General features: G+C 47.5%; 1 protein-coding gene across 4 annotated transcripts in view; it reads right to left on the bottom strand.

Moving 5' to 3' along the window:
* Nucleotides 1-21,088, bottom strand: part of aff3 (AF4/FMR2 family, member 3) — a 409,202-nt gene that overhangs the window by 216,487 nt on the left and 171,627 nt on the right. For 3 of the 4 annotated variants that reach the window (XM_038818559.1, XM_038818556.1, XM_038818557.1), the window contains exons 2-3: nt 3,045-3,081; nt 2,365-2,404 (exon numbers count right to left, since the gene is read on the bottom strand). Coding sequence is in view for 2 of the 4 variants with exons in the window: in XM_038818556.1 (XP_038674484.1) it covers nt 2,365-2,404; nt 3,045-3,081 (77 nt within the window). In the remaining 2 variants the exon portion in view is untranslated. Of the gene's footprint in view, nt 1-2,364; nt 2,405-3,044; nt 3,082-21,088 lie in introns of those variants that run through there. The other variant, XM_038818561.1, reaches the window with a different exon arrangement.

The raw sequence follows: 21,088 nt of genomic DNA, 5'->3' as shown, positions 1-21,088 counted from the left end.
AGAGAAGCTTGCTGAGCAAGATGCGCTGTGTAAACAAGCTTCACATCAAAATCATCCATAAAGCACTCCAGTCTTAACTCAGTAATGTTTAAGATGTTTCCACTAATGAAGTGTTTTATCACTTAAGGAGCCCAAAAGATCCTGGGCAGTTTCAAAGGACTCTTCAGATGAAGTGGCTATTTATCACACACACAATTTGTGCAGAAGCAAATGGCACGATACCAAACTGTGGTTAGGATGTTCAATACTCCTTTCAGAACTCACAGTTTATTTTTCATGCACGGAATATTTTCCAAATTTTGACTCAACAAGGCAAGCACTGATTTGTGACAGAAGTAATGAAAAAAGATACCCTTAATCAGTAACTTGAGAAAAATGTGTCCACTTCTATTAGACTGATTTAAAAACTGGCTCAGATCGCCCAAATTGAAGACTGTATTAAAAGAATGATAGAAGTTAGAATGTTGTGCAACACAATTTTTCCATCAGACAGTGCGAAACTTCTGCCAGATAATGGAAGAACTGAGTACAATGAATGGCAATTATATGAAATAGAAATTGTATGAGGTTGAATATCATGTGAAGATGAGAAGGTTGAAAGTTTTGAAGAAACGATGGGACAGACAATGAAGTAAAATTAACACAAAATTGGCAGAGAAATCTCTATGTTGTGCAGTGCATGGTAGCTGAGGCAAAGTCCAGATTTGGCTTCTGGCTTCATTTAAATGCTGAAGGTAAGTTGCAGGCACAAAATAAACATTTTACTGTATCTTGCCATTTGGGAAGGACGAGAAATTGGTCAGCTGTCATGCTGGTCAGTAGATCAGGTCCCGGGGTGGGGGTGGGGGGAGGGAGGCTTTGAACATGCTATCAATGAACTGGACTTTTGAGAGGCTCAGGATGAAAATTCCTGCTTTTCCTGAGCCTACAAAAATAAAACCTAAACATTTTGTAGGTCTTATATGAAGTGCCTTCAAGGACCAGCAGCTACACTATTCAAGACCTAGTCCAACTAAGCAAATACTGTAGTGCATTCTCCACTTATTTGTTCTTGAATATTTGATTTTGGGTCCTTCAAGCAGTATTTTAGGCATGCTAATAGCAGCCCAAGAAAATATGAGCCGAGATTCTCCTCTCCAGGAACTAAGTCCCCATGCCGGCGGGAAAACCGGCACCAGCCACTCTGGCGTCAACAGCCCCCGAAAGTGTGGAATTCTCCGCATTTTGGGGGCTAGGTGGACGTTGGAGGGACTTCACGAGTTTGCGCTTGCCCAGAAGGGCTGGTATGATCTCGTGGCATGCTCGGAACCGCAGGCGTGGTGTATTTTGACGCATGTGCAGGGGCTTCTCTTCTTCGCGCAGGCCATGGCGGAGCCCTCTAGGGGCCGGCGCGGAAGGGAGGAGTGCCCCCACGGCACAGGCCCACCTGCATATCGGTGGGCCCAATCGCGGGCCAGGCCACCGTGGCCCCCCCCCGCCCCGGGGTTGGATCCCCTGGCACTCCCCCCAAGGGCCTCTCCAGCCGACTTACCTGCCAGGTCCCGCCGTGTGGGACCATGCGTAACCCACGCCAGCGGGACTGGTCAAAAATGGACGGCAGCTCGGCCCATTGGGGCCTAGAGAATTGCCGGGGGGGACCGCTGCCAACAGCCCCCGACCGGCCTGGCGTGAACTCCGCCCCGCCTGAAACCCAGCGTTGGAGAATACGGCAGTCGGGGCGGGGGAGGCGGGATTCACGCTGCCCCCGGGGATTCCCCGCCCCGGCGGGGGGTTGGGGGGGTGGGGGGGAGAATCCCACCTACGGTGTCAGGTGCACTTCTGATGCATACAAAGTCTAATTTCAATTTTGCCACAAGTAAAATTTGTCTTATATCCATGTGCTTTTCCTTGCTTGTCAATAAAAGAACGAGAAAAAATGCACGTAATGACTGTTATTCAGCAGGGATTGAAAGTCTAGAATTAGTACTTGTTCAAAGTGCTCAACGTTTTCATTAAAGAATACAGTATTCTTATCAGAAATACTTTCAGCATGAACAGACAACAATGTTGTCACCCACATTGAGCTTTTCTGAGAGCATATAGGTCTGGAACAGCTACAAGTTAGTTTGAGCCCAGCTCTCCAGAGGGGAGCAGCTCTGAGATGTATGTGGACACTGATATCATTGAAGTGCCCGAACGATTGAGATGGAGACCCAACTAGCAACAAAATTGTTTTGAAAAAAATTACCACAGATTGCCATGCATTCTGAATAAGGGAAGCAGTTCTGAGCAAAAGACATTCCTCCTAGACTGACATTCACTTGAATTTCTAATGTAAGAAAAATTGCGCAGTTTAAGATTTAACAGGAGCTTGATGAAACTTACAATTTTTGCAGTTTCTTCGAATGAATATCACATTGCTCTGCTGAGGAAGTGCATTTGAGAATTAGTGTAGCATTAACAGTGAAGCAATGCAACCTTCAATTAGAAATATCATATTTGCTTAAAAACATTGACTTATTAATACTTATCCAAAAACAGACCTTTATTGATATATTAGTGGTTATAGAATCTTTGATAATTACTTATACAAAAAAAAGATACTCCCACAACCTGAACTATCAATAGAGATTTTATTCTTATATCCCTGGATTAAAGATAAGTACTATTCATTAAATGTTTGGTTCCAACATTTCTCGCATAGGATTTCATTTTGTTTGTTCTTTTTTAGTTTTTCCAATTAAGGGACAATTTTAGCATGGCCAATCCACCTACCCTGCACATCTTTTGGGTCGTGGGGGTGAGACCCATGCAGCCATGGAAGAATGTACAAACCACACGGACAGAGGCCTGGGGCAGGGATCGTACCCGGGTCCTCGGCAACATGAGGCAGTAGTGCTAACCACTGCGCCATCCTGTTTGTATTTCACCATGAGAAAAGAATGGAAATCTGAAATTATCAAAGTTAACCTTTACTAATTTTATTATAGATCAGTTAGTAGATCAGTTTCTGTAATAAGTCTGAATGAACATTTACTGTGTTAAGAATGGGATAAGATACTTACTTTGATAATTGCATCCAGTGCCTAGAGGCTGCCAGTCCTGAAGCAAAAACAATGCAGTATTATAGAAAATATGAGCTACAACACAAACATTTTCCCCCTAAACAGCACACGAGGGTAGAATATTCTTCAACATGTCCAGAAAATAATACAGATGTTAATCAAAGGAGAACTCTCACCTTTGGAATTCCTTTTATATCTATATTTTTAGCAAGAATTTTACATACTGTTTACAAACATCACTGTCAGCTATCACAATTTTTGGTAATGTTTTTATGTCAACATTGATGAATTGAAATTACCTGTTAGTTTATAGCAGCATTTCTTATGTAATTAACATAGAATTACATAGAAATTACAGCACAGAAGCAACTGATGCAACAGATGATTATTCTCTACTCGAGCTCCCTCTTACCTTATTTCTATTCAACCATTGACATATCAGTGTTTGCTTTTCATAGTTTGTTGATGAACTAATCGGATTATTCAAATGTTCTTGGAAAAAAAATCACAGGCCACATTTTCTCAACTGTTCAAAATAAAATTTTGGACTAATTTTAAAAAGTCAAAAAATTCCCTAAAGCATCATTACATTTGTCAATTCAATTATTTTATGTCTAAGTTCTCATCCCTTCCCAAGCTTGAACTTTGGCCTTGTCCACCAGCATTATAGCTGTCCCAGAAGCTTTTTGTGAAGTTTCAAAATCATCAGTCAATATTGGACCACAAGGATTCAAAATAAGGAACACAGACTCAGCCGCAAGCTGCTAAGTTAGTAACAAGATAATACAGCAATACCGTGGGTAAACTAACATGGGAGTCGAAAGCAAATGGATCAGTAACTCTAGATGGTGAAATCAATGGAAAGGAAATTTGGGCGAGGTACATAAGGCAAGAGAGCCGATATTGACTCTTTATCCTTTCACTAAAAGTTAAACTTTATCCTTGTTAGAGTTGAGGAGGTAGCAGAAGGTTGTATGCTGGTTAGTGCAGTGCCCATATTCAAAAAGGATGACGATATACAGTCAGACATAAAAGTTATAAGGCCCCAGTGCTCTTTGTCAATGTTCTCACTCATGGGAACAAACAGTCTTGGTTCCATTTGCCTGCCCCTATTCCTTTTCCTTCATCCATCTACCCAATCTAATTTTGAATGTTGATATAATTTTTTGATTCAACTATTAATCCATGAAATTAATTCCACAGTCTCATAACTTGCTATGCAAAGAGGTTTTTCCTGCTCTTTGTTCTGAAGCTTCACCCGTATCTATCATGCTTGTTGCTCCCAAATAAATTCCACGAGGTTCCTCAAGCATGATTGTCCCTTTGGAAATCCAATGGCAGTTTTAAGCAGAGTGAAAAATTGTAATTGTTCCACGATGTCTCTTCTCATTTATTTGAGTTTTTTAAATTTAAAATGAATTACATTTGCGAAGTAAACTGAAATAGTCTAATTCGCATCCCTTCCCAAAGCTTGAACCTTGTGTCGAATTGATAGCTGGAAAATTCTAATTATCGTCAGGTTGAAGAAAGAGGAACAAACTGAGGGAACAACTTTAACTGTGCCCAGACAAGCAGTTGAAACTATCGGCCAACATTCGCCACTAATCTCGCAGGAGGAGTTTGGTCCAGAAGAAGGCCAAAAGTCAAGTCTTTTACTCTTTTAGACTTTCCTTATGAGGTCAGGAACCGCAAGTCCACTGAGGTCCACAAAGAGAGTTCAGGTCTTCCCTGCCCCAAGGTACCAGCAGCCCCTTGTTCATCACTCATGTTGATCAACTCAGTGGCAAGGACTTTTTGTTCAGTTCCTAAGTCTAGTGACCTGTTAACTGACATTGCATTCCCACCTGCTGGTCAGCTGCAGCTTCCCCCAACTTCAGGTGAGAAATTGACCAAGGGTATGTGGGATTTCTGGAGGCCTAACCTCTCATCCTTTGCTGAGACAGCTGATTACCTGCCGCTAAGATATTTTAATGACCTATCAATCACCACTGACATTTTTCTTTCATTACACTTTTGGAACTCTGATGTATCTCTGCTTTGATCTGATGTAAATGTTGCTTTTGGGAAAGGCACAGTTGTCAACCTAATAACACAGGAATGGGACTCGAGTTTAATCTCCAATACTGGAAGGGCTCAAAAAATCATGGAATAGAAGAAACCCTAAAGTGCTGAAGGAGGCCACGCGGCCCATCAAGTGCATCAAACCTTCAAATGAGTTCTACCGATGTCCACCCCGCTCTATCGGCATAACCCCGTAACCTAACTGGCACATCCCTGGACACTAAGGCACAATTTAGCATGGCCAATCCACCTAACCCTCACATCTTTGGACTGTGGGAGGAAACTGGAGCACCTAGAGGAAACCCATGCAGACACGAGGAGAAAGGGCAAACTCAACACAGACAATGACCCAAGGCCGGAATTGAACCCGGGTCCCTGGTGCTGTGAGGCAGCAGTGCTAACAACCACTGTGCCACCCCAAAACTCGTTTCCAAAGGGAAAAATCATATGGTGTTCATTAACTGTTCAATTTCTAATGTTTTTTGGACACAATGAAATGACACATGCAATATTTCAACATACGTAGGATTTCCATGTGTTGGCACAAAGGCAATTTAAATCGGAATATTTGAAGCATATTTAAAAGGTGTATTGTATAACAATTTTAATTTTAAAAAAATCAACAGTCGACATGTAAGTGAGGCGGAAAGGAGAACGGTGGCAAGTCGCGGAGAGCGGTGGGGGTCTGGGAGAACACAGGTGGAGGGGGCGAGTTGCTTGAGAGTGTGGCAGAGGTATACACTACTGAGGCTTTGATCTGGAAAAACACTGAAGAGAAAAATAACTCCAAGACTATAAGGAAAAGCACGGGTTTAGTTAAACATTGGGAAAACATGTATGACAGGGTGGAAAGATATGGGGCTGTGCTCAGTGCTGATCAACAAAAGTATTTTTCACAACCTAGTTCTGGCTCATCAACTGTACACTTGCTGCCCAGAGCCGATCCAGACTAGGACCAGTGTGAGTAGTCAGTGCAGGGGGCCAGTGTCTTCACTTTCTCCCAGATCCCGGTGAGCAGCAGTGGCTCAGGTCGGGTTGGAGGAGGGAGGTGAGCTGGACTGGGATGTTGTGGAGGGCGGCAGGTCAGACCAGAGGGGGAAGGGACCAATCAGGGATTCTCTAAGTTATTCTCTAAGTCTGAATAAAGATTGCAGACTTCCAGTTAACATAAATACTTTATTCAGTGGGTTTGTTCTGTTTCCAGAGCTTAACTAGATATAATACAGTAAAGAGGTATGACCAGTGAAGCTAAGGTAAACTGCCTATGCTGAGCTGTCTCTGTCTGCTGCTGCTCACTAACCCTGTGCTTCTGAAAGAGGCGGATCCTGCCTTGGCCTGGACCCGTCTCTGATGCTGCCCTCTAGTGATGCTGTGGCTGTTACATCTGTCTGTAGTCCCTGGTGTATGTGCAGATGTATGTACAGATGTACAGATCACTACAGGAGAGAGACCAGATTTTTAATTCTATTTTGAAACTGCACCCTCTAAATCATTTAACAACATGGCGCTGAGCACAGCTGCCATGATCCTCCTCACACTGAAACTCACCGGAAATGGTTTCCAATCTGAGGAACTTCATTTGCTCAGAGATTTTGGCACTCATTCATGACCCCATCCCCCCAGATTTCAAAATCAGAAGTCCTGCCTCTGCTTTGTCCTGATTGACCAGACATCAGCAAAGCTGAAATCTGACTGGCCATTGGGATGGCACTCAGCAGAAGCGGGCTGTTTGAGTCTGTAACCTGCAAGAAACCATCCATATGCAGCGTGTCTGTATGCTCTGGGAGAGAGAGATTTCAGCAATCAATAGTCCCTAAAGTTTTGAATGTATGTATTTCTGGGCAGTTAGGAAACTGACTTGTATTTACTTTGCGTACATTTGTAGAGAAATAAAGAGTTTGAAATTTTGGGTCAGTGCTGCTTAAGTGTAAGTAGCTGGAATTGATACATATTTTTCTCTGCTTTCTTAATCCCTTGGGGTCCTCAATCTGGCCAAATTTATTATTTGTAATATTCCACGTGCCCTCAGGCTGTTTCTCTTGACACCCTTAAGCTGTGGGAAGATTGCAAATGTCATGACAGAAAGCGACATGGCTGAGGTAGAAAGGACAGCCCTAATTTAATAATCTTTATTGTCACAAGTAGGCTTACATTGACATTGGAATAAAGTTACTGTGAAAAGCCCCTAGTCGCCACATTCTGGCACCTGTTTGGGTACACATAGGGAGAATTCAGAATGTCCAATTCACCTAACAGCATGTCTTTGGGGACCTGTGGGAAGAAACCCACGCAGACATTGGGAGAACGTACAGACTCCGCACAGACAGTGACCTAAGCCGGGAATCGAACCTGGGACCCTGGTGCTGTGAAGCAACAGTGCTAACCACTGTGCTACAGTGCTGCCCATGTTGGAGGAGGAGATAGGCCTACACCACAGAGTGGCAATAAACGAGGTGCAAAACATGACACCAGAAATTGTGTGGGTAGAGTCAGGTGACTTGACGGTTCCAAATCTCTCGGAACAGCATCAGGTGGAAGAATGGTACTAATAATTTTCCAGTATTGCAGTTTGAAAGGCAGCATCCAAAGGCTCAGCAAAAGCAAGGCCAGGTCACCCCCAAAGTGCTTCTGTAATCTGGATACACAGCCATAGACCTATAACTCAAATTATGGCAAGGTGATTAATATGAAACAATTCTCAACATCTGCCGCTTAACTCCATGTATTAACTGCAATGTGAACATTAAAAGAATATGTGATTTGTACCTTTTTTAGCTGGATAATAGCTCTGCACCCTTGTTTCACTTACAGGTTCAATTGTGGCACGGGGTCAAGATCTTGGGGCAGATGTCTGAGTCGGTCAGTAGCTAGTAGGCAAAATTGCAAAGTCCCTGGCCGTTGGCCGATAATGAGATGTATGGGACCAAAGGCCACCGGCAAGGCTAGATTTTCGGAGATCAGGGCACTATTTTAAAAAGGTCCCTTCCTAGCCATGCCCCCTTCATGTCCTACCCCTTCCTAGCCATGCCCTTCATGTCCTACCCCTTCCTAGCCATGCCCCCTTCATGTCCTACCCCTTCCTAGCCATGCCCTTCATGTCCTACCTCTCACCATGCCCTGCCTCTTCATAGCCATGCCCCCTTCATGCCCCATCCCTTTATGCCCTTGCTTTCTTCATGCCCTGCCCCTTCAGGCAGTGCCAGATTGGCGTGAATCAAATCAAGTATGCTGGGAGGGCCGGGAACATCGCCCGGCGCAAATCCTGTTTCAGGGCTCTTCCACTATTCCCGACAGAGCGCTGCACGGCCAAAAGGTCGCGTTTGTTGTGTCCATTCTGCATTGCATTAATATTCCAAATGCTAACCATGCATTATTTGGAGTTTATGTCACTACAATTCACATTGTTTCATAGTCAGAAGTAAAAGGAGCATTAACCTGTAATATTTCTTCAACACTTTGATTGTTCTTACTACTGCCATCGACCTATAAACATAAGAATATCTAATTAACACCACCCCAGTACTTTAATCTACTGGTACCCACTTAATTTAAAAGGAACTCACTTATTAAAGAATCAAATACTAGCCAAATAAAAAAAAAATGAAAACAACCACCAATTAGAAATATGAAGCACCTTATCTGGGAAAATGCCTGTGATACAATATGATACTGCATCATTGCGAAAATGCAATTAAAGGGATTACCTGGCACAGGAGTTCACACGCATCTTTTCACTTACAGAACCTGGATTTTAATGAGCCAACATATGGATGAAATGCCCTCTTGCTAGTAGTTGTTGCGGGGGCCCCTTCAGAGAGAGATTCATGGCCCCCCAGCCCCACCTAGCCCTTTTCTAAAAACTGGTATTTTTCAATATTAAAGTTAGATACAGCTGCCAATCTAGAACACCTTGTCACTGTGTGAAGACTGTTCCCTTACACTTTGCAGTTTTAAAATGGAGAGCAATCCTATCACTGGCCACTTCTTTACTTTTACTTTGCCAAAAGTTTAGCACAAGCACTAATCACTTCTGGTGAGGTATAATCCCAGTGAATCATAAGCAAACCTGAGGATTTTCCTGTGGTTGCTGACAGGTTAAGGAACTTCACTGAAAGGTAGATTTAAGGTTACGGTATAAGTCACATGAAGGAGGAGAAGGTTCTCTGCAGACCAAATTTGAATGTGGCCATGTTCAGGTTGTTTTAGGGCAGAACAGGGTGGAATGAAATGTCAAATTGCTTTGGAGGAGATAAAATATAAGTAAATTGTATTTGTGCAAACATCAAGACTCATGGGTGTGGATGCCATTATTAATTCATTTTTCAGTTCAACATCACACTGACACACAGCAACAGAAAACACAAGCAGACTAAATTAAACTTATGAAAAGTGCAGGGTCCTGGGCAGTAAAGTAATTGTTGAGGCCGAGACATGTTTTGCAAGGAAGAGCTTTGTATCTTTTCTTCTTTTTAAAAAACATTTAATAAGGCATTTATGGTTTTATAATAACAAAAGTCACAAGTACAGATATAAACATAGTTCAACATGTAACACACCCCTCTATCTCCCAGTTCTCGTCTGAGCTAGACTGACATAGTCTCACTCCCTCCACCCTACTCCCCCCACCTTGCTCCCTAATCCCCCTATATTGAATCTGCTGACGGTTCAAATTACCAATGGCCATGACGCATGCCCCCAAACTTCGGCGCTTACAAGATGCATTCTCCACCCGCTCCCACACCGACCCCTCCCCAACTACCCACTTCCTACTCATGGCTATATTCGCCGCCCAGTCTTTGTATCTATTCTTCTAAAGGTTCCAAGGAGGCGTTCGATACAGGATGTTGGAGGATATCTAACTTGAGCATCATGCACTAATAGAACATATAATTTACAGTGCAAAAGGAGGCCATTCAGGCCATCGGGTCTGCACGGTCCCTTGGAAAGAGCACCCCACTTAAGCCCCACACATCCACCCTATCCCCGTAACCCAGTAACCCCACCTACCCTTTTTGGATACTGAGGGCAATTTAGCATGGCCAACCCACCTAACCTGCACATCTTTGGACTGTGGGAGGAAACCGGAGTACCCGGACTCCACACAGACAGTGACCCAAGCTGGGAATCGAATCTGGGACCCTGGCGCTGTGAAGCAACCGTGCTAACCACAATGCTACCATGCTTCCTCTGAAGGGTGTCTTGTTTTTATAATGCAGAATGACCAACACCATTTTTTTAAAAAAAAACATTTTATTAGGGTATTTGTAGTTTTTATAATAATAGCACACCTAACAGTAAGACAATAGCCTGGCCCTCCCCCTTTCCCTAGATTTCTGTTTCTGCTGACATTTTAATTTTCTCAGAGAAAGTCGACAATCGGCTGTCATCTCCGGACGAACCCTCACATTGACCCTCTTAGGGCGAACTTTATTTTCTCAACACTGAGACAGCCATGTCACTAACCCAGGTCTAAAATTTTGTGGCTTCGAGTCCCTCCACATTAACAGTATCCGTAACAGTACCATGGACATAGCCTTAGCAAAGCCCTGCCAAAACCCTCTAAGCGGGCATGCTCAAAACATGTGGACATGATTTGATGGCCCTCCCACGCACCTCGCACACCTGTCCTCTACCCCAAAAAACTTGAATTATATCAGGCTAAGCCTGGCACATGATAAGGATGTGTTAACCTTGCTTAAGGCAGCCACCCACAGACCTGCCTCTATCTCTCCCCCTAGCTTATCTTCCCACTTGCCCTTTAGTTCCTCTATCAGAGCTTCCTCCGACTCCATAAGTTCTTTGTAGATATCTGATACCATCCCCTCTCCCACCAAAGTTCTGGAAAATACCCTGTCTTGTATACCCCATGGTGGCAGGAGCGGGAAGGTCGGAACCTGCCTTCTCAAAAAATCCCATACTTGCAGATATCTAAACCCATTCCCTGCTAGCAATTCAAATTTCTCCTCCAAAGCCTTCAAGCTGAGCAAGCTCCCATCTATAAATAGATCTCCAATCCTCTCAATTCCTGCTCTCTGCCATCTCCAAAACCCTCCATCCAGTCTACCCGGTACAAACCGATGGTTGCTGTAGATCGGGGTCCAAACCAATGCTCCCTCCGCTCTCCTGTATTTCCTCCACTGCCCCAGACTCTCAGAGCCGCCTCTACCACCGGGCTGGCGAAAACAGGAGAGGTGTTGTTATCAGTGCCCCCAAACTTGTTTTCTTACCTCTCACTCCCACGCTAACCTCCCCCACTACCCACTTCCTAATCATGGTTGTTTTAGCCTCCCAGTAGTAGTTACAAACTTTCAGCAGCGCTAACCCACCCTCCCCCCGACTACGCTCCAACAATACTTTCTTCACTCGCGGGTTTACCCGCCCACACAAAGCTCAAAATCACCTTATTCACCCGTTTAAAAAAGGCCCTCAGGATAAAGATGAGGAGGCACTGAAAGACAAACATGAATCTGGGGAGGACCGTCATTTTCATGGTCTGTACCGGTCATTTTAACGGTCTGTACTCTCCCAGTCAGTGATAGCGGGAGCATGTCCCATCTCTTAAAGTTCTCCTTCATTTGTTCTACTAGCCGGGACTAGCTGAGACCTGGGTTAGTGACATGGCTGTCTCAGTGTTGAGAAAATAAAGTTGGCCCTAAGAGGGTCAACATTAACTTGTGCAATGTGTCCCATTCCCGAGCCACCTGGATTCCCAGACAGCGAAAGCTCCTTCCTACTATTCTAAATGGCAGCCCTCCCAGTCTCCTCTCCTGCCCTCTCGCCTGGATCGTGAACATCTCGCTTTTCTCCATGTTCAATTTATACTCCAAAACCTGCCCTAATTCCCCTAAAATCCACATAATTTCCCTCATCCCCTCTAACGGGTCCGAAATGTACAGGAGTAGGTCATCCGTGTAAAGTAAGTTCTGGTGTTCCACCCCCGAACCAGCCCTTTCCAGTTCCTAGAGGCTCTTTACGCCATAGCCAATTGCTCTATGGCCAGAGCAAACAACAGCGGGGAGAGGGGACACCATTGCTTTGTCCCTCAGTGCAGTTAAAAATAGACCGCCATCCGCCGATTCGTGCACACTCTTGATACTGGTGCCTGAAATAGCAACCACACCCAGTCAATGAAGCCCTGACCAAACCCGAAACTTCCTAACACCTCCCACAAGTAATCCCACTCCAAAAGACTTCTCCGCATCCATCGCAACCACCACCTCCATCTCCCCCCCCAACTGAGGGCATCATGATAACGTTTACGAGCCTTCTAACATTGGCCATGAGTTGCCTGACCTTTACAAATTCAGTCTCGTCTTCCCCTATCACCCCCGGGACACAGTCCTCTATCCTTATGGCCAGTACCTTAGCCAGCAGTTTGGCGTCCACATTCAATAGTGAGATTGGCCTGTATGACCCACATTGCTCAGGGTCCTTCTCCTGTTTCAGAATCAGTGAAATCAAGGACTGCGACATTGTTGGGGGAAGGACTCCCCTCTCCCTTGCCTCATTAAATGTCCTCACCAACAGTGGGCTCTGTCACAATATCCACACATGGAAATAATGGGATACAGACAGGCAATGATTGACACACAGGATAACCAATGAAGACACGCGACACAGAACAACCAATCACCAGACAGGACACTACCACTATAAAACACACGAGGCATTAAGACTCTGCCTCTTCTCACTGGATACAGCTACAGAGATAGTCAGAGTGCACAAGGCCATGAGCACCTTGTCCATGTGACAGAGAGCTAGTCTGGTCAAGCTAGTCTGAGGTTATCAGTTTAGATTAATAGAGTGTCAACCTACAGCAGATTATGTACAGCAATAAGCAAGTTCAATAAAACTGTTGGACCATCACATGTGTCGGAAGCCTGATTCAAGTCTCATTGCATCCAGTTGCAGTCGATGTTAGACCAACTCAGATAACACATCATGGTACCAGGGAACTATTACTCGAACGAACCTACCTCGAGTGACTCTGCAACGACCAGCAAGCAAACATCCAGCGGCATGGAAAAGATCCAGCCCCCTCCGCAACTCCGGATCTCCGGCATCCTCGGCGCCAACTGGAAGGTCTTCAAACAGAAGTTCCTCCTGTATATCGAGGCCTCCGACCTCGAGGCAGCATCGGATGCCAGAAAGATCGCGCTGTTCCTGTCGACTGCGGGGGACCACGCCATCCACATCTATAACTCACTAACGTTTGCCGATGGCGAAGACAAAATGAAGTTCAAGACGGTTCTGCTGAAATTCGGCAGCCACTGCGAAGTAGAGGTGAATGAAAGCTTTGAACGGTACATCTTCCAACAGAGGCTTCAGGGAAAGGATGAATCTTTTCAGTCCTTCTTGACCCATCTCCGCATCCTTGCGCAGTCATGTAATTATGACTCAGCGGCTGATTCCATGATCCGGGATCAGATCGTTTTCGGGGTCCAGTCCGACTCCCTGTGGGAGCAGCTACTCAAAAATCAAACAGTTGACCCTCACCGTCGCCATCGAAACATGCGTTGTCCATGAGCATGCCATCAGGGCGGCAGAAACTGCAAAACTGGCCTCCCACGAGGCAGAAAGGGTGCAGGCCATCGCAAAAATGCAAGGCCTGAACATTAAGGAGAGTGGCCGTTTTGCGCGCTTTTCCCGGATCCCTACGCATGCGCACCACGACCGGGAGGACGATGAGGCCAAAGACCCTACTGAGCATGTGCAAACGTTGGCCAACCGCACTACGCATGTGCAACGGCGCATAGAACGCACTGATGTCAGCGTCATGACGTGTCCAAATTGTGGCTCCGCCCATTTAAAGCAGCAATGTCCAGCCAAAGGCAGGCGATGTCTACAGTGTGGAAAGCCTGGGCATTATGCGGCCCTCTGCAGGTCCGCTCCACTGAGTAACAGCCAGCGATCCCAGCTGCAGCGTAGACGTGTCCGCTGCTTACAACAAGGCATGCAGGATTCTGATCCTGAAAGCCCAAGAGACCCCGACATTGACTGCCCTGAGTCTCCGTATCGAGAGGGCATCATCACCATTCGCGAGCTGGTCGCCACCGCGCCTACAAACCACCTTTCAATCGGGAGTGTGAATCCTGACGACGAATGGTGCGCTGTCATCACACTCAACCAGTGTCGCATCCGATTCAAATTGGACACTGGCGCGTCTGCGAATCTCATATCACAGTCAGACCTCGACAGCATCCGAAACCAACCTAGCATTCTTCCACCAGCCTGCCAGCTCCTTGACTACAATGGCAATGCCATAGCTGCCAGTGGATCATGCCAGCTCGCTGTATGTCAAGGCAATCAAGGCGACGTTAAGATTCGAGGTTGTCCGGCCTGACAAGGCATCCCTGCTCGGTGCTCGCGCATGCAAACTCCTAAATCTGGTCCAGCGAGTCTATGCCATGTCCTCCACACCTGTGACTGCCTTGCCCAATGCAAACCTACAGGCTGAGATAGATGACATTCTCACGCAATACCACAATGTGTTTGATGGGATGGGCACACTCCCATATTGCTACAAGATACTACTCAAGCTGAATGCCACCCCAGTCATCCATGCACCATGCCGGGTGCAGGCTCCTCTCAAGGATCGTCTGAAAACGCAGCTACGAGAACTCCAAGACCAGGGCATCATTTCAAAGGTCACGGAACCAACAGACTGGGTCAGCTCCATGGTCTGAGTCAAGAAACCCTCTGGTGAACTCCGCATTTGCATCGATCCCAAAGACCTGAACCGCAACATCATGCGAGAGCAATACCCGATCCCGAAGCGAGAAGAATTAACCTGTGAGATGGCTAATGCCAAATTCTTCACCAAGCTGGACGCCTCACGGGGTTTCTGGCAGATACAGCTGGACGAGTCCAGTAGGAAGCTGTGCACGTTTAACACTCCATTTGGCAGGTATTTCAACAACCGCATGCCTTTCGGTATCATTTCAGCTTCCGAAGTCTTTCATTGAATAATGGAGCAAATGATGGAGGGCATCGAGGGGGTGCGAGTCTACATGGACGACGTGATCATCTGGTCCACGACGCCCGAGGATCACATCGCTCGCCTCAGTCAGGTTTTCCAGAGGATCCACGAAAATGGCCTCCAGCTCAACAGGGCCAAATGCACATTTGGTCGGTCCGCTATCAAGTTTCTGGGTGACTAAATTTCACAGCAGGGTGTGCAACCTGATGCTGACAAGGTGCTGGCAATCAATGCCATGAAGATCCCAGAGGACAAAAAGGCGGTCCTACGTTTCCATGGGATGGTAAATTTTCTCGGAAAATTCATTCCTAACATGGCATCCCAATCCACAGCCCTCCGGCACCTCGTCAAAAAGTCCACAGTGTTCCAGTGGCTTCCCGCACATCAAGCAGAGTGGCTTGAGCTGAAGGCGAAGCTCACCACAGCCCCACTACTGGCGTTCTTTGACCCAACCAAGGATACCAAGATATCCACAGACGCAAGCCAGCGAGACGACTCCTTGTCCTGGGCTCCAGTGGCATACGCCTCCAGGGCCATGACTCCGACCAAACAATGGTATGCCCAGATCGAAAAAGAATGCTTGGATCTCCTGACAGGAATAGTCAGGTTTCATGACTACGTATACGGTCTGCCAAAATTCACGGTGGAAACAGACCACAGGCCCTTAGGCCACATAATCCAGAAGGATTTAAATGATATAACACCTCGGCTGCAGCAAATTCTTCTTCGTCTCCGCCGATATGACACCTCGTCTACACACCGGGTAAGGAGCTGATCATCGCGGATGCCCTATCCCAATCCATTGCCACGCCATGTGAACAGGCCGACTTCATTCACCACTTTGAGGCACAGGTACAGTTGTGTGCCAGCAACTTCCCAGCCACTGATGTTATCCAAATACGCGAAGAAACTGTCAAAGATCCTGTACTGCAGCGTGTGATGCAACACCTCGTCCATGGCTGGCAAAAGGGGCAGTGTCCCCAGTTCTTCTACGTTAAGGACGAGTTAACGGTTGTTGAGGGGATCCTTCTGAAACTGGAGAGAATCGTCATTCCCCAAAGCATGCAAACTATGGTGCTCAGACAGATCCATGAGGGTCACCTTGGGGTCGAGAAATGTCGACGCAGAGCTCGGCAGGCAGTTTACTGGCCTGACATCAGCCAGGACGTTGCCAACATAGTCCTCAACTGCACAACATGCCAGAAATTCCAACAATCCCAACCCAAGGAAACACTGCAACAGCACGAGATTGTGACCTCTCCGTGGTCCAAGGTGGGGATAGACCTCTTTCGCGCCAATGGGCGTGATTATGTGCTTTTAATCGACTACTTCTCCAGCTACCCGAAAGTGATGAAACTGTCAGACCTCACGTCCAAGTCCGTCATCAAAGCCTGCAAAGAGACATTTGCAAGGCACGGGATACCACTCACAGTAATGAGTGACAATGGTCCATGTTTCTACAGCCAAGAGTGGTCAGACTTTGCACGATCCTACCACTTCAGGCATATCTCATCCAGTCCCCATTGGATTGGATTGGATTTGTTTATTGTCACGTGTACCGAGGTACAGTGAAAGGTATTTTTCTGCAAGCAGCTCAACAGATCATTCAGTACATGGAAGAAAAGGGAATTAAACAAAATTCAAGAAAATACATGAGGATACATAATAGGGCAACACAAGATATACAATGTAACTACATAAGCATTGGCATCGGATGAAGCATACAGGGTGTAGTGTTAATGAGGTCAGTCAATAAGAGGATCATTTAGGAGTCTGGTAACAGTGGGGAAGAAGCTGTTTTTGAGTCTGTTCGTGCGTGTTCTCAGACCTCTGAATCTCCTGCCCGATGGAAGAAGTTGGAAAAGTGAGTAAGCCGGGTGGGAGTGATTCTTGATTATGCTGCCCGCTTTCCCCCGGCAGCGGGAGGTGTAGATGGAGTCAATGGATGGGAGGCAGGTTCGTGTGATGGACTGGGCGGTATTCACGACTCTCTGAAGTACCTTGCGGTCCTGGGCCGAGCAGTTACCATACCAGGCTGTGATGCAGCCCGATAGGATGCTTTCTATAGTGCATCTGTAAAAGTTGGTAAGGGTTAATGTGGACATGCCGAATTTCCTTAGTTTCCTGAGGACGTATAGGCGCTGTTGTGCTTTCTTGATGATAGTGTCGAAGTGAGTGGACCAGGACAGATTTTTGGTGATGTGCACCCCTAGGAATTTGAAACTGCTAACCATCTCCACCTCGGCCCCGTTGATGCTGACAGGGGTGTGTACAGTACTTTGCTTCCTGAAGTCGATGATCAGCTCTTTAGTTTTGCTGGCATTGAGGGAGAGATTGTTGTCGTTACACCACTCCACTAGGTTCTCTATCTCCCTCCTGTATTCGGACTCGTCGTTATTCGAGATCCGGCCCACTATGGTCGTATCGTCAGCAAACTTGTAGATGGAGTTGGAACCAGGTTTTGCCACGCAGTCGTGTGTGTACAGGGAGTAGAGTAGGGGGCTAAGTACGCAGCCTTGCGGGGCACCGGTATTGAGGACTATTGTGGAGGAGGTGTTGGTGTTCATTCTTACTGACTGTGGTCTGTTGGTCAGAAAGTCAAGGATCCAGTTGCAGAGTGGAGAGCCAAGCCCTAGGTTTTGGAGCTTTGATATGAGCTTGGCTGTGATTATTGTGTTGAAGGCGGAGCTGTAGTCAATAAATAGGAGTCTGATGTAGGAGTCCTTGTTTTCGAGATGCTCTAGGGATGAGTGTAGGGCCAGGGAAATGGCGTCTGATGTGGACCGGTTGCAACGGTATGCGAATTGAAGTGGGTCAAGGCGTTCTGGGAGTATGGAGGTGATGCGCTTCATGATCAGCCTCTCGAAGCACTTCATTACAACTGACGTCAGGGCCACCGGGCGGTAGTCATTGAGGCATGTTGCCTGGTTCTTCTTTGGTACTGGTATGATGGTGGTCTTCTTGAAGCAGGTGGGGATCTTGGAGTGGAGTAGGGATAGGTTAAAGATGTCTGTGAATACCTCTGCCAGCTGGTATGCGCAGGGTGCAGGTTCTGAATGCACGACCAGTGATCCCGTCCGGGCCCATCGCCTTCCGTGGGTTCACTTTCAGGAAGGCTGATCTGATTTCGGAAACTGTGATGGTGGGTATGGGTGAATTATGGGCTGCTGGGGCACTCGACAGCGGATTTTTGGTTACCTGCTCAAACCGAGCATAGAATGTATTAAGTTCATCGGGGAGGGGTGCGCTGCTGCCAGAGATACTGCTCGGCTTCACTTTGTAGCCCGTTATGTTGTTTAGTGCTTGCCACAACCGCCGAGAGTCTGTCTGTGACTCTAGCTTAGTTTGATATTCTCTCTTGGCATCTCGGATGGCTTGTGGAGGTCGTACCTGGATTTCTTGTGTAGGACAGGGTCGTCTGCCTTGAATGTCTCAGATCTGTCCTTCAGTAGGGAGTCAATCTCACGGTTGAGCCATGGTTTCCGGTTGAGCCATGGTTTCCGCAATCAAACGGGAAGGCCGAGAAGAGGATCCATATTGTTAAGCGGCTGCTTTGCAAGGCTGCAGACTCAGCCTCTGATTTTAACCTGGCGCTGTTGGTATACAGGGCAACCCCCCTGTCGACTGGTTTGTCTCCGGCGCAGCTGCTCATGAACCGCAACGTGTGGACGACTGTTCCAGCCATCCATGTTCAAGACCATGACCACCTCATGGTGCTGCAGAAAGTGCAGTGATCCAGGGACCAGCAGAAGTTCACTTATGATGCTCATGCCACTGATGTGCCTGCGTTGGCTCCAGAAGATGTTGTTTGCGTCCAGTTGCCTGAGGGAGGCCTGATTCGAGTCTCACTGCATCCAGTTGCAGTCAATGTTAGACCAACTCAGATAACACATCTGGCTCAATATCTCAGAAAACCTATTGTAGAATTTGACCAGGTACTGTCCGGCACCGGGGCCTTGCCTGACTGTATGCCCACCAGCCCCCCATTATTTCCTCAATTACAATCGGGGCTCTCAGGCCTTCCACCAGTTCTTCCTCCACCCTCGGGAACCCCAAGAACTGCCTCATCCCCTCAACCCCAGCCAGTGATTCTGACTCGTATAATTTACTGTCGAAGTCCTTAAACACCTCATTTACCCCCACTGGGTCCAGGACCGCATTCCCACCTCTGTTCTTTACTCTCCCTATTCACCTTTCTGCCTCCCTTTTCCTAAGCTGGTGCGCTAACATTCTGTTTGCCTTTTTCCCGTACTCATACACCGCTCCCCTTGCCTTCCTCAGTTGTTCCACCGCCTTCCCTGTAGATAACAGACCTAACTCCACCTGTAACCTCCGCCTCTCCTTCAGCAACCCTGCGTCCGGGGCTTCCGAATATCTCCTATCCACCTGGAGTATCTCCCCAATGAACCTATCGCTCCCTGCTCGTTCCACCTTTTCTCTATGGGCCCGTATCGAAATTAATTCCCCTCTGACCACTGCCTCCAGAGCTTCCCATACCGTTGCTGCCGAGACTTCCCCCGTGTCATTTATTTCCAGATAGTTCTGGATGGACTTACTCACCCGCCCACAGACCGCCTCATCTGCTAATAGCCCCACATTCAATCTTCAAATCGGGCGCCTGCCTCTCTCCATACCAATCCGTAGATCAACCCAATGTGGGGCATGATCTGACACCGCAATTGACAAGTACTCGGTATCCACCACCCCAGGCAATCAAGCCCTGCTCAGAATAAAAAAGTCGATCCGAGAATATACCTTGTGGACATGGGAGAAAAATGAAAACTCCTTCGCTCTTGGCCGTCCAAACCTCCATGGGTCCACTCCCCCCATCTGCTCCATAAGCCTCTTCTATTCCTTTGCTGGCTCCCTCCCTGTCCTAGATTTTCACCGGTCCAATCCTGGATCAATGACTGTGTTGAAGTCTCCCCCCATGATCAGATTATGTGACCTTAGGTCTGGGATCTGACCTAACACCCGCCTCATAAATTCCACATCATCCCAGTTTGGTGCATAGATGTTCACAAGTACCACCCACATGCCCTCCAGCTTCCCACTCACCTATTATGTACCTGCCCCCCCCCATTATGTACCTGCCCCCCCTTCCCCCCCCCCCCCCCTCCCCCCGTATCTGATACAATTCTCCCTGCCTCAAATGCCACCCGTTTGTTAATCAAGATCGTAACTCCCCCTGGTCTTAGGGTCCAGCCCTGAATGGAACACCTGGCCAACCCACCCCTTTCTCAATCTGGTCTGATCTATAAGCTTTAGGTGTGTCTCTTGTAGCATTGCCACATCCGCCTTCAATCCCCTCAGATGCGCGAACACGTGAGCCCTCTTGACTGGCCCATTTAGCCCTCTGCATTCCAAGTAATCAGCCTAGTCTGGGGGGGGGGGGGGGGGGTCCTGCACCCCCCTGCTGCCGATTAGGCATTACCCTTCTTAGGCCAGCCTCCAGCTCGCGTCCCTCATCTCCCCGAGCCCGCCTTTGGACATCAGCCATTCTCAACCTCCCATTTGTCCCCTAGTAACAGTTCCTCCCATGTCAGCAGAGCAGCTCCTCCTCCCACCCTCCTTCTCCGCTAGTATTTGCACCAAAAACCCAACCACCCGTATCAAACTTATCACCTGCTCGCCCTCCACTGTTCTTCCGTGAGTCAGCTGACCTAGCTAACCTGGTAGCTCCCGCACATGGCACCAGACATCCTGGGCGCGATTCTCCGACCCCCACGCCGGGGGGGGGGGGAGAATCGCGGGAGTGCCGGGCGGTTCATGCTACGCCGCCCTGGCACCCGCACGCGATTCTCCCACCCCCCCCCCCCCAAAGGGCATGTCGCGTATTACGACAGGCCGCTCGGAGAATCGCCGCTCGCTGTTTCTAACGGTCGAGCAGTGATTCTCCAGCCCGGAAGAGCCGAGCGGCCTGCCTAATCCGACCGGTTCACGCCAGCGCCAACCACACCTGGTCGCTGTCAGCGTGAACATCGGTGCCCACCGATCGTCAGGC

This window comes from Scyliorhinus canicula, chromosome 14 (genome assembly GCF_902713615.1).
Source record: "Scyliorhinus canicula chromosome 14, sScyCan1.1, whole genome shotgun sequence".
Classification (NCBI taxonomy): Eukaryota; Metazoa; Chordata; class Chondrichthyes; order Carcharhiniformes; family Scyliorhinidae; genus Scyliorhinus; species Scyliorhinus canicula.
Note: the sequence above shows the minus strand (reverse complement) of the source record. Positions and strands in the feature narration are given on the sequence as shown.